This window comes from Cavia porcellus, unplaced genomic scaffold (genome assembly GCF_034190915.1).
Source record: "Cavia porcellus strain 051 isolate PalLab524CR breed Dunkin Hartley unplaced genomic scaffold, mCavPor4.1 scaffold_17, whole genome shotgun sequence".
NCBI lineage: Eukaryota > Metazoa > Chordata > Mammalia > Rodentia > Caviidae > Cavia > Cavia porcellus.
The window spans coordinates 57,860,705-57,872,654 of record NW_026947500.1 but is presented as its reverse complement, the minus strand read 5'-3'; the positions used below and the strand labels follow the sequence as shown (position 1 = coordinate 57,872,654).

Genomic DNA, 11,950 nt, shown 5'->3' with positions numbered 1-11,950 from the left:
GGTTGCAATGTCAAATAAAGGGAAATTCAACAGATCCACCTCGGAGGCCGGTGCCCGCAGACCTGAAACCAAGAAAAAAGGGAGTGAGCGCCCGGGCCCTGGGCCTCGCTCTTGAGTCTGTCGCAGCGCCAGAGGATAGAACCGGCAGACGGGACGCCGCCGGCACCGAAGACATGACGCCGAGGGAGCCGGAGCCCCTTCTTTTGCCTCCGTACATAACGGGGAACGGGACTGCACGCCCGGTCTCCGCCAAGAAATGGAGGGTCTCATCTGGAAACCCCCCCACCCCCAGCCACCAGTAGATCTCATCTTACCTGGTGGACATTGCAGTCAGAAAGGAAACAAGACCCTCCGGTTTGCCTTATATATCCGCCCCGAGCGGCGATTGGTCTGCAGGGGCCGGGGGCGGGACCTGCGTACAACCAGACCGGAAGGGCAGGTCGGTAGGGAGCGGAAGAACGGCGTCCTGAGAGTCAGAGAGGTTATGGCTCCGGGCGGGAAGATCAACCGGCCGCGCACGGTGACTATGGGGTCTCAGGGGCCAGGCTTCCGGCCAGTAGCCCCTGCGCTTACTCGCCTTGTCTCTTTCCCCGCAGGAGTTGAAGAGGAAGCTGTTCAAGCGCCGGCGGTTGCTGGGCCGGGCGCGGCGGCTGCGGCGCAGGGTGGTCGGGGCCGTGGTGGACGCGGGGCTGACCACGCGGCACCATCTACGGAAGCGCGCGTGAGTCCGAGCCGAACCCAGGGGCTACCTGGTCCACACACCACGTCGGTTCATGCCCTTGGATCTTTTTTCTGGTGTTGGCGTTGAACTTTTGTACAGAGCTGCATTCCTAGCCCGTTTATTTTTAATTTTGATACAGGACCCCTCAAGTCAACACGATGCTAAGGCGGGACTCGAACTTGAGGGCTTGTTTCTGCCTGCCACAGTGCGGTGACCTACAGGAGTTCCCCACCTCACCCGATTTTATTTGTAGTTTTATAAGAAGACTTACTTACGAAATACACAAGTAAAAGTATGTGCTTGGTGAATTTTCTCAAAGGTGTACGTAGGATTTTTCATTCAGGTTTCAAGACCCCTGTGTGTCCGCCGATTAAGCCCATTAATTACTTTTACGTCCTTTACTTGGCTTCCTGTAAACATCAGAGGTGTTAACTACATAAGAAACTGTAACGTTTAGTGTTAAGTACTTTAATCCTTGACGCCTTGAATTAAGCCTTCCCTGTCCTTAAGGTCCTGGCTGAACGCCTTAGGCTTAAGAGTCACCCCACAGCTTGAGGACCCACACTGTTGTGACTGTAGGGATTTGAACCAAAGCCTGTGGCCCGGGAGCAGCCATTATCACTTGGTGACCCGTGTGAGTTAAGGTTGCTCCTCCTGCTTTTCAGGTCCAGTGCGCGGGCCAACATCACCCTGTCGGGGAAGAAGCGCAGGAAGCTCCTGCAGCAGATCCGGCTAGCCCAGAAGGAGAAGGCAGCCATGGAAGGTGAGGTTCCTCTGAGATGCAGGGATGGGGCATCCTGGGGATTGGGTTCTTCAACACCTCCTCTTTCTGCTCTGCTCAGTGGAAGCCCCCTCAAAGCCAGCCAGGACCAGAGAGCCACAGGCCAAGCAACAGAAGAAAATGACAGCTCCCCAGGATGTTGACATGTTGGATCTGGAGGATGGGAGCTGAAGTTTTCACTTCTTCCAGTAGAACATTTTCACCTGCAAATGGAAGGTTGGATGAGTGTTTGAGATGACTTTGGAGACAGCATTTCCTCCTTCACTCTTCCATAGTCTCCCTCCATAGCGGCTGGTGGACTCTGCTGCTGGCAGAGATGTGGAAGAGGGCATAGAAGCAAGATGGCAGAGGGACCTGTGGAGCAGTTGCCTCCATTTGTAATGAAGCCTAAGAGCCAGCTATGGTTGGCACATCTGTCATCCCAGCACTTGGCAGGCTGATGCAGAGAAATTGTGTGGAATTCAAGGTTAGCCTGAACTACATAGGGAGGTCCTGTTTCAAAAATAAATAAGTGAAAAAAAAATAAATGAAATAAACCCAACAGCTGTGACTCGTGTGTGGTTAAAATGCAGTAGTAGGGAGGGATATGAAGAGTCAGGATGGGTGAAGAATCCAGACCCAGGAAGCCTGCTTGGCAAGAGGCAGCAAGGAGCCAGCCTCCCTGGTCTCCCAGTGAGTGACTCTTTAAATTTTATGTTCAGCAAAAGTACAGATTATTGTAGGGAAGCTTTGCCTTGTACAGATCAGTCCTGTATTGCAGCTGTATAACCAGGATGGGTTATCTTACCTCCTGTTTGTCTTTGCTGTGTTACATTTTGAGTAAAATAAATACTAAGCTTTTTTTACCCTGGTGGCCACTAGGACCTCAAGCATGCTAGCCAGGCACTCTACCACTGAGCCCCTATACTTTTAACTTTCATAATTTCTTTTTTTTAACTTTCAGAACTTTTTGAGCTGGGCATGGCAGTGAACTCCTGTATAACCGTACCATGTGGGAGACTGAGGCAGGAGGATTACCATAAGTTTGAGGCTAGCATGTGCTAAGCAGTTCAAACCCAGCCACATATGGAGACCCTATCTGAATTTTTTTTTGTTTTTTTTTGTACTGGGGAACCAACTGATGACTCATATTTTTTGTTTTCTTTTTTTTTTTTTTTTTTTGTCTTTTTCGTTTTTATCGGTACCAGGGATTGAACTCACGACTGCCTGCTTGCAAGACAGGCGCTTATGCCGCTGAGCTAAACCTCCAGCCCGACTCATATTTTTTGATTGTGGGGATTTAACCCAGGGTCTTTATACTGGGTTACATTTTTTTCTTTTCGAGAGAGGGTCTAGTTATGTAGTTCAGGCTGGCGATGCACTCACTTTGTAGCCCAGGCTGGTTTCAAACTTGCAATGATCTTGCAGCCTCAGCCTCCTGAGTGCTGGGGTTAGAGGCATGGGCCACCATGGCAGGCCACTGAGTTACATCTTTAGCTCTTTTTAAAATTTTTTGTGGGGCTGGGGATTTAGCTCAGTGGCATAAGGGCCTGTCTTGCAAGCAGGCAGTCGTGAGTTTTATCCCTGGTACCGATAAAAATGAAAAAGACAAAAAAAAAAAATTTGTGAGACAGGGTCTCACTGTAGCCCAGGCTGATCTTAAACTCAACTATCAATCCATAGCCTCTTGAGTGCCTGGCTTATAAACTCAAGCCACCACCATCTTCCTCACCCACGCTTCCCATCTAAAAAACATCTACTGCCACAGACATCTGTAGAAACTCTGCTTATGTAGACATAAGTAGGGTCTCTCACCTTTCCAATTAGGCAGCCACATTAGACAACTTCTGTCTGCAAGCTAAGCTGTGCCCCAAATGCTGCTTTCTGGCTTTGGGTATATTACTTGCTTGTCTCACAACCACATGCTAAAGCAGATAGTACTCATCCTGAGATCCATTGCACAGATGCAGAGACAAGATTCAGAAAACCTTGTCCACAGAAAAAAGCTAGGAAATGATAGACTCAGCTCCATACAGGCTAGCTCTAGTCTCCTTCAAAACACTGCTTGTGGTTGAGGTCCTTCAAAGAGGGTTTCCAAGCCCTTTACAGTAAATCATTTCTAGTGTCCCTCACAGTCTGTGAGATGGAGATTTCCTGCTGATTTTGCAGATGAAAGCTGGGTGTGGTGGTACACACCTGTGGTCCCAGCACTAGGGAGGCTGAGGCAGAAGGATCACTGAGTTCAAGGCCAGCCTGGGCTGCATAGCAAGATCCTGTTGCAAAAGCAACAAAAAAACAAAATTTAAAAATAGAGATGAGGACCCTGTCTCTAGGCATCCAGGTCCTAGGCCCATAGCCCAGGGTTATAGTGCTAATATTGACAAGCACCCAAGTCTTTCTAACTTCAAAATACGAAGTTTGGGGGCTGGGGATTTATCTCAGCGGCATAAGCACCTGCCTTGCAAGCAGGCAGTCGTGAGTTCGATCCCCGGTACGGATAAAAAAGAAAAAGACAAAGACAAAAAAAAAAACAAAACCCCAAAATATGAAGTTTATGCATGAAAGTAAGATCATGACCAGGTGTGGCTCAGATATCCACCATCCAACACTCAGAGGCTGAAACAGGAGTATCACAAATTTGAGCCAGCCTGGCATAATTTAGTGAGATGCTGTCTCAAAAAGTGGAGGCTAGAACTGGAGTCCATTAGAAAGGCTCTGGGTTCAATCTTTAGTATTGAAAACAAAAGTTACCTAAGACTGGTGATGCTGTAAGCCTAATCTGTAACCCCAACACTGGGGAGACTGAGGTAGAAAAAGTGACAGTTGGAGGCTAACCAGGTCTCTCAGTGTAGACCAGACTGAAGTAATCCTCCTGCCTCAGCCTGCAGAGTGGCCAGGACTACATGTACATTCATTGACAAGAAGCTAGAAGTTGTGTCTGGTGTTTAACCCCCTAAAATTTTTTTTTTTTCAGTCTTTTTCCTTTTTATCGGTACTGGGGATTGAACTCATGACTGCCTGCTTGCAAGGCAGGTGCTTATGCCGCTGAGCTAAATCCCGAGCCCCTAACCCCCTAGAATTAAGATAGTGCTTACAAGTAGGCTGTAGGAACACTTTGCGACTAAACATCTAACATTTAGGAACAAATAAAGAGTCATAAAGCACAGTAATAAATTAGTCTCTTATTTTAGCCCTTTGAGTACTGTCTCTTAGAAGCATATTTTAAAAAGGGGGGCATATTCAGCCAGGTGGGGTGGTACACATCTGTAATTCCTGAACTAAGGAAATTGAGGCAGGATCACCTTGTGTTGAAGAGCAACCTAGGCTACATAGGCCCTGTCTCAAAAATAAATACGTAAATAAAAACATGTTTAAAAAAAATATTTAGAGCTGGATGTGGTGGCTCATGCCTGTAATCCCACTACTTGGGAGGCTGAGGCAGGAGGATTGTTGTGAGTTCAAGACCAGCCTAGGCTACAAAGTGAGCTCAAGGCCAGCCTGAACTGCATAAAGAGACCCAGTCTCAAAAAAAAACAACAAAAAAAAAAAAACAAAAAAAAAAACCACCGTATTTATCTGGGGATTTAGCTTAGCTGCACAAACGCCTCCCTGGCAAGCACAAGATCGTAAGTTTGATCCCTGGTACCAACACCCCCCCCCCCAAAACCTCATGCACAGACCATCTGGCACATTTCCCTCTGGTTAACACAAAACTTGCTGAAGAAACATGATCCAGTCACAGGATAGAGGACAGACAGACTCCTGGGCTCGAAACCTGTTACACATCAAAAGCACAATTTATGTTTTCTTCTGAAGTAGAGAGGGATTAAAAAGTGGTTTCTTTAAAAGTGGTTTCTGAGGGCTGATAAAAAGGAAAAAGACAAAAAAAAAAATGTAGTTTCTGGGAAAAAGCCAGGTGTGATGGCTCACACCTGTATCCCAGAATTTGGGAAGCTGAGGTGGGAGGATCTTTGCGAGTTGGAGACCAGCCTGGGCTACAAAGTGAGCTCAAGGCCAGTCTGAACTGCATATCGAGACCCTGTCTCAAAGAAAAGACAAAAAAAAAAAAAAAAGTAGTTTCTGGGGATTTAGCTCAGTGGCATAAGCGCCTGTTTTGCAAGTGTGCACTCATGAGTTCGATCCCCAGTACCAAAAAAAAAAAAAGTGGTTTCTGCTGGAACCAGGGGTGGTGGCATATACCTGTAATCCCAGCATTTATGAGCCTGAGGCAGGAGGATCACCATGAGTTCAAAGCCAATTAGAACTACACAGTAAAATCCTGGCTCAAAAAAAAAAAAACAAAACAAAACAAAACAAAACTAAACTAACCAAACAAACAAAAACCATGTCCCTTTCCACCAAGTAAACAAAGTTTTTGCTAAAACTATTTGGACCTACAAATGCTGAATAGGTAACTAAAACAGCACAAAACCGGGCATGGTGGTACATACCAAATACATGTGAGGCAGCAGCAGGAGGATCACTGTGAGTTCGAGGCCATCCTGGAGGCTACATAGTGAACAAACACAAGGCCAGCCTGAACTTTATAGACTCTGTCTTAAAAAAAATAAAATAAATAAAAATTGACCTTTACTGTGTGAGACTCTGGGTGACAGAGGCAGGTCAGTCACGGAAGAAGTGTCTCATCACTCTTTGGGACTCAAGGGACACAAGTGTGTGTGTGTGTGTGGCTCCTCATTGTCCTGAATCTAGGGTCCCTGGATTGCAGCAAGCCTCACAAGATTGAGACCGTCCTTTGAGCGATGAGGGTTCTTCCTCTGGGGACCAAATCACCTGAATTATGAGGACTCAAACTGAGCTATAAACCAGGCCTGGGAGAAGGAAAGGAAAAGGAAAAGAAAAAGAGAGGAAGGAAGGGAGTAAGTCAGAGAAAAGAATGGAACTGGACCTGGCCTTCCTCAACTGCTTTGTGAAAGCAGATGCCTTCCCCACTCCAGCTGGACCCTGCCTCCAAGCCCCCAGCAGCTACACAAGTTGGGTCCCTCCCATATTTGTTTTGCTTTCCTTGTTAGGAGACCAGCTTGATTTTATTTTGCTTTTTTTGGGGGGGGGGGAGATTGAACTCACAACCTTGCTCTTGCCAGGCAGGCGCTTTACACCACTGAGCTAAACCCTTGACTCCTATTTTATTTTACTTTGGAGACAGTGCCTCACCTCCGGCACGATTTTTCTCCTTATTGTTTTGTTTTTTCATCTCTTTCTTTTTAACATTTAGAAATTTTTTTTCTTTTCTTTCTTTTTTCTGCTTTCTCAATTGCTTTTTACAGGATCTTTGCTCGTTGGCCTGTTTTTTTGTTGCCACGCGTGAACCGATCTTGTGCATGCTAGCAGCGCTGTCCAGCTGAGTTGCCTCCACAGCCTGGGGCTTCATGTTTTTGGCGGCGGGGGGCAAGGCCCTAATCCTAACCCTTTCTTTCTTTCTCTCTTTCTCTCTCTTTCTCTCTTTTTTGAGACAGGGTCTCGGTTTGCAGTTCAGGTCAGACTTGGGCTCACTTTGTAGCCCCGGCTGGTCTCGAACTCGCAACGCTCTTTCTGCATCAGCCTCCTGAATACTGGAATTACAGAAGTGCGCCACGTCTGGCGAGAGCTTCGCTTTTGGTGTTTTGGGGGGTTTTTTTAGTACTGGGGATCGAACTCACGACCCCTCTCACTTGCCAGGCAAGCGCTTGTGCCACTGAGCTAAATTTCCAGTCCCGCTTTGTTTCTTAAAACGAGCTGTGCACGCGAGCTGTGTATTTGTGTTTCCGGCGCCAGGCAATCAAGTATGGCCTATGGTGAGCGAACTTGCCAGTCTGCGCGCGGACTATTAGTGTAGAGCTTAAAGGGCGGACCTGCGCGGAACCAAGGCGCTAGGGTCACAGGTGTGGCCGGACCAATTTTGCAGAGAGGCTCGGCACGGCTTCCGGCGTGTCTCCTGTCTGCGCATGCGTCGCCTGCGCCCCGTAGCTCGCGCCTCGGGCTCCGGGCGGGCTCGGGATGTCGGCACTGTGCGACCCTCCCGGGGCCCCGGGGCCCCCCGCGCCCGCCCCCACCCCGGCCACCCACGGCCCCGCGCCGCTCAGGTAGCCACAGCCCCGCGTCCCGCCAAGCCCAAACCGATCTCCGCCTTCCCGGAGGACCCCGAGCCTGATTGGGCTCAGACCCGTCCAGACTCCGCGCCGCTTCGCCGGCCAAACCCAGAGCTGCCGCGTCCCTCTACATCCAAGGGACTGAGGCAGTGGGTCCGTGGAGGCCCGGAACTCAGACCTAGGAACCTGACTGCCCCGCGAGCCTCCTCCTCTCGGGCTCTTTTTGTATTTTAAACGATTTTGAAGAACCGAGAGGAACGGCGCAGCCAGTCTCATCATCACCCGGGGATGCGGTCTCTTGACAGAAAGGCTAAACGAGGAAGGGGTTCGCTTCTTACCGCTACACCGCTTTCCGAGCCGCTGGAACTAAGCTTTTTTGGTTTGGGGGGTGGCTTGAGTGGAAGGCATTACTCTGTCGACCCGGTTTCCGGCACACTGCTGGTGCTGAGTAGGTAGTGAGTGGTGAGTGGTTAGGATACCTGTCCAGTGGAGGAAGCAGCGGGTGTTGGGAGGTGAAACCCTTCATGAGCCACTCATGATTTTCCTTTTGCAAAGTACAGATTCCTAAGGTGTCTGTGTTATGTGTAGGAGAGGGTGCAATAAAGCTGGGAAAGTGTTTTTGAAAGATACACAAAATATATTTCTTTGGTGGTACTGGGACTTGAATCCAGAGCCCTCTGATTGAACTACCCTCCTAGCTTTTTTTTTTCCCCTCGTCTCTAGATAGGCTAAATTGCCAAGCTACCCAGGCTGAGCTAGAATTTTTGATCTTCCCGTTTCAGCCTCCCAAAGTGCTGGGATTGCAGGAGTGCACCATCATACCCTGCTGAATTTAACAAGTGTTTATTGAGCACTTCCTATATTTGAGGCACCTTATAGAAGTATTTTCAGTGTTGAAGCTCACAGAAATGATTCCTACTCTTTTAAAAAAAAGCATAGTTTTTCTTAACCTTGGTGTTTGTCTCTGTAAAGCTGTTTTGAGGGCTGAAATAATACATAAAAAGTTCTTAAGCAACCACCAAACTAGGCTGGGTGTGTGGGCACCAAAACCGAATACCTGATCATCTCAAGTTACCTATTTTTATTTTATTACTGATATGATTATAATTGAACGGAATAGCAAGCATTTATTGAGTGACTAATGGGAATTATGTGTGATATACAAGTGCTTTACAAACCTTTATGAGGTAGGTACAGTTGTTATCCCTATGTAAAGAAAGCTCACAGAGTGATTATAACTTGCTAAGTGTGCTTCTTTTGCTTTTTTATAGTGCTCAGGAGCTGTCCCAGGAGATCAAGGCTTTTCTGACTGGCATAGACCCCATCTTGGGCCACCAGCTCTCAGCCCGGGAACATGCTCGCTGTGGTCTTCTCCTACTCCGGTCTCTGCCACCAGCTCGGGCTGCTGTGCTTGACCACTTAAGAGGTGTTTTTGATGAGAGTGTCCGGGCCCACCTAGCTGCCCTAGATGAAAGCCCTATGGCAGGGCCACCTCACCTTCGTCCGCCTCCACCCTCCCATGTCCCTACTGGGGGACCTGGTCTAGAGGACGTGGTGCAGGAAGTACAGCAGGTGCTGTCTGAGTTTATCCGGGCCAACCCAAAGGCTTGGGCACCTGTGATTAGTGCGTGGTCCATTGACCTCATGGGACAGCTGAGCAGCACTTACTCAGGTCAGCATCAGCGGGTGCCCCATGCTACTGGCTCCCTCAATGAGCTACTGCAGCTGTGGATGGGGTGCAGGGCCACCCGCACACTCATGGACATATATGTGCAGTGCCTCTCAGCTCTCATTGGTAGCTGCCCAGATGCATGTGTGGATGCCTTGCTGGATACCTCTGTCCAGCATTCCCCACATTTTGACTGGGTTGTGGCGCATATTGGCTCTTCTTTTCCTGGTACCATCATCTCACGCGTGCTCTCCTGTGGCCTTAAGGACTTCTGTGTACACGGAGGGGCTGGAGGGGGAGCTGGTGGTGGTAGTGGAAGCTCTTCTCAGACTCCCTCTGCAGACTCTTTCCCAGGATCTCCTGGCATCCCTGGTGAAAAACGAGTGCCTAAGATTGCCTCGGTTGTGGGCATCTTAGGGCACTTGGCCTCCCGCCATGGAGACAGCATCCGTCGGGAGCTCCTTCAAATGTTTCATGATAGCCTTGCAGGGGGCGCTGGGTGCCGGAGTGGGGACCCTTCCCTTCAGGCCACAGTTCCCTTCCTCCTGCAGTTGGCAGTCATGTCACCTGCTCTTCTGGGCACAGTCTCTGGTGAGCTCGTGGACTGTCTCAAGCCCCCGGCCGTGTTGAGCCAGCTGCAGCAACACCTGCAAGGCTTCCCTCGGGAAGAACTGGACAACATGCTGAACCTGGCTGTGCACTTGGTGAGCCAGGCCTCTGGGGCAGGTGCCTACCATCTGCTGCAGTTCCTTGTGGACACAGCCATGCCTGCCTCAGTCATCACCACCCAGGGCCTGGCTGTGCCAGATACCGTGCGTGAGGCCTGTGACCGGCTGATCCAGCTGCTGCTGCTGCATCTGCAAAAACTAGTCCATCACAGGGGAGGGTCCCCTGGTGATGGGGTGCTGGGCCCATCCCCACCCCCACGCCCAGTGCCTTTCCTAGATGCGCTAAGAAACCACCTTGGAGAACTGTGTGGAGAGACGCTGCGGCTAGAACGAAAACGCTTCCTCTGGCAGCACCAGCTCCTGGGCCTGCTGTCTGTCTATACCAGGCCCAGCTGTGGACCTGAGGCCTTGGGCCACCTACTGAGCCGTGCCCGAAGCCCTGAGGAGTTGAGTTTGGCCACACAGCTGTACGCAGGGCTGGTGGTTAGTCTCTCCGGCCTCCTGCCCCTGGCATTTCGGAGCTGCCTGGCTCGGGTTCATGCAGGGACTCTCCAGCCTCCTTTCACAGCCCGCTTCTTGCGCAACCTGGCACTGTTGGTGGGGTGGGAACAGCAGGGAGGTGAGGGCGCTGCAGCCCTCGGAGCCCGCTTTGGGGAGTCTGCGTCTGCCCATTTGTCTGACCTGGCTCCTCTCCTGCTTCACCCTGAGGAGGAAGTAGCTGGAGCTGCAGCCTCTCTCTTGGCCATCTGTCCCTTTCCTGTGGAAGCTTTGTCCCCCTCGCAGCTCCTAGGACTGGTGAGGGCTGGGGTGCACCGGTTTTTTGCCTCCCTGAGGCTGCATGGGCCTCCAGGAGTGGCCTCTGCTTCCCAGCTTCTCACTCGCCTTTCTCAGACCTCCCCAGCTGGACTTAAAGCAGTCCTGCAGCTGCTGGTGGAGGGAGCTTTGCATCGAGGCAACGCAGAACTGTTTGGAGGGGAGGTGGATGGAGAGGGTGAGTCTATTTCCCCTGACTCGGCTCCTCTCACTTTGCCCTCCCTGCTGGACACGAACCGGCGGCACACCGCTGCTGTGCCTGGGCCTGGAGGGATCTGGTCCGTTTTCCACGCTGGAGTCATTGGCCGTGGTCTGAAGCCCCCCAAGTCCATCCAGGCTAGGGACCAGCAGGAAGTAATGTACAACACCCAGAGCCTCCTTTGCCTCCTGGTGCACTGCTGCAGGGCTGCAGGGGGTGTGGACTGCGGGGGCTGCTGGGCGGCTCCCACCCTAAGTCCGGAGGCAGCCAAGGCGGTGGCAGTGACACTAGTGGAGAGCGTGTGTCCCGACGCTGCTGGCGCCGAGCTGGCCTGGCCGCCGGAGGAGCACGCCCGGGCAACGGTGGAGCGCGACCTCCGCATTGGCCGTCGGTTCCGCGAGCAGCCCTTGCTGTTTGAGCTGTTGAAGCTGGTGGCGGCTGCGCCTCCGGCGCTGTGCTACTGCTCCGTACTCCTACGCGGACTGCTGGCTGCGCTGCTCGGCCACTGGGAAGCCTCGCGCCACCCGGACACGGCCGGCTCCCCCTGGCACCTGCAGGCATCCTGTACGCTGGTATCTGTCATGGCAGAGGGCAGCCTCTTGCCACCGGCCCTGGGGAACATGCACGAGGTGTTCGGCCGCCTAGCCCCTTTCGAGGTGCGGCTGCTGCTGCTTAGTGTCTGGGGCTTCCTGCGCGAGCACGGGCCACTGCCCCAAAAGTTCGCTTTCCAGCCGGAGCGCGGCCGCTTCGTGCGTGACTTCTCCAGGGAGGGCAGTGGCGCGCACCTGGCCGTGCTGCACAGCGTGCTGCACCGCAGCGTTGACCGCCTGGGCCTCTTCTCTGGCCGCTTCCAGGCTCCCTAGCAAGGTGTCGGGTCCGTGCCAGGTCCGGTGAGCACTGTCGTGTTTTCCCTCCCCGACGTATTTTCTAAATAAAATTTGCCAGTTAAGACAATCCCGAGCCCTGGTGTGTTGAGAGCGGGCGGAGCCGGACCACGCGGGCTCCGATGCCCCGCCCATGTACTCAGGCTC

At 51.5% G+C, this 11,950-nt stretch overlaps 2 protein-coding genes and 1 non-coding gene across 4 annotated transcripts; 2 read left to right on the top strand and 1 right to left on the bottom strand.

The window, feature by feature from the left end:
* The first annotated feature begins 60 nt into the window (after nucleotides 1–60).
* Nucleotides 61–2,043, top strand: CUNH11orf98 (chromosome unknown C11orf98 homolog). 2 transcript variants are annotated; one of them, XM_013150522.3, is made up of 4 exons: nucleotides 61–520; nucleotides 597–721; nucleotides 1,387–1,484; nucleotides 1,564–2,043. In XM_013150522.3, the coding sequence occupies exons 1-4, from the start codon at nucleotides 257–259 to the stop codon at nucleotides 1,671–1,673; spliced, it is 597 nt and encodes a 198-aa protein (XP_013005976.2). In that variant the 5' UTR covers nucleotides 61–256; the 3' UTR covers nucleotides 1,674–2,043. The 2 variants fall into 2 exon arrangements, with proteins under 2 accessions (XP_013005976.2, XP_063084349.1); XM_063228279.1 differs by lacking the exons at nucleotides 1,387–1,484; nucleotides 1,564–2,043 and adding an exon at nucleotides 861–1,016.
* On the bottom strand, nucleotides 116–263 carry LOC111756256 (small nucleolar RNA SNORA57). Its single transcript, XR_002790734.1, has one exon. It is a non-coding gene; the product is annotated as a small nucleolar RNA SNORA57 (small nucleolar RNA).
* A 5,385-nt stretch (nucleotides 2,044–7,428) lies between the features above and the next one.
* Nucleotides 7,429–11,873, top strand: Ints5 (integrator complex subunit 5). The gene is made up of 2 exons (XM_003467920.5): nucleotides 7,429–7,564; nucleotides 8,842–11,873. Exons 1-2 carry the CDS (start codon nucleotides 7,479–7,481, stop codon nucleotides 11,780–11,782), a joined length of 3,027 nt encoding a protein of 1,008 aa, XP_003467968.1. The 5' UTR covers nucleotides 7,429–7,478; the 3' UTR covers nucleotides 11,783–11,873.
* The last annotated feature ends 77 nt before the right edge of the window (nucleotides 11,874–11,950 follow it).

Coding starts and splice junctions, on each gene's coding strand:
- CUNH11orf98 (XM_013150522.3), top strand. CDS start 257: ATGGAGGGTCTCATCTGGAAACCCCCCCACCCCCAGCCACCAGTAGAT. Junction 521..596: donor AGATCAACCGGCCGCGCACG/GTGACTATGGGG, acceptor CTTTCCCCGCAG/GAGTTGAAGAGGAAGCTGTT. Junction 722..1,386: donor CACCATCTACGGAAGCGCGC/GTGAGTCCGAGC, acceptor CCTGCTTTTCAG/GTCCAGTGCGCGGGCCAACA.
- Ints5 (XM_003467920.5), top strand. CDS start 7,479: ATGTCGGCACTGTGCGACCCTCCCGGGGCCCCGGGGCCCCCCGCGCCC. Junction 7,565..8,841: donor CACGGCCCCGCGCCGCTCAG/GTAGCCACAGCC, acceptor GCTTTTTTATAG/TGCTCAGGAGCTGTCCCAGG.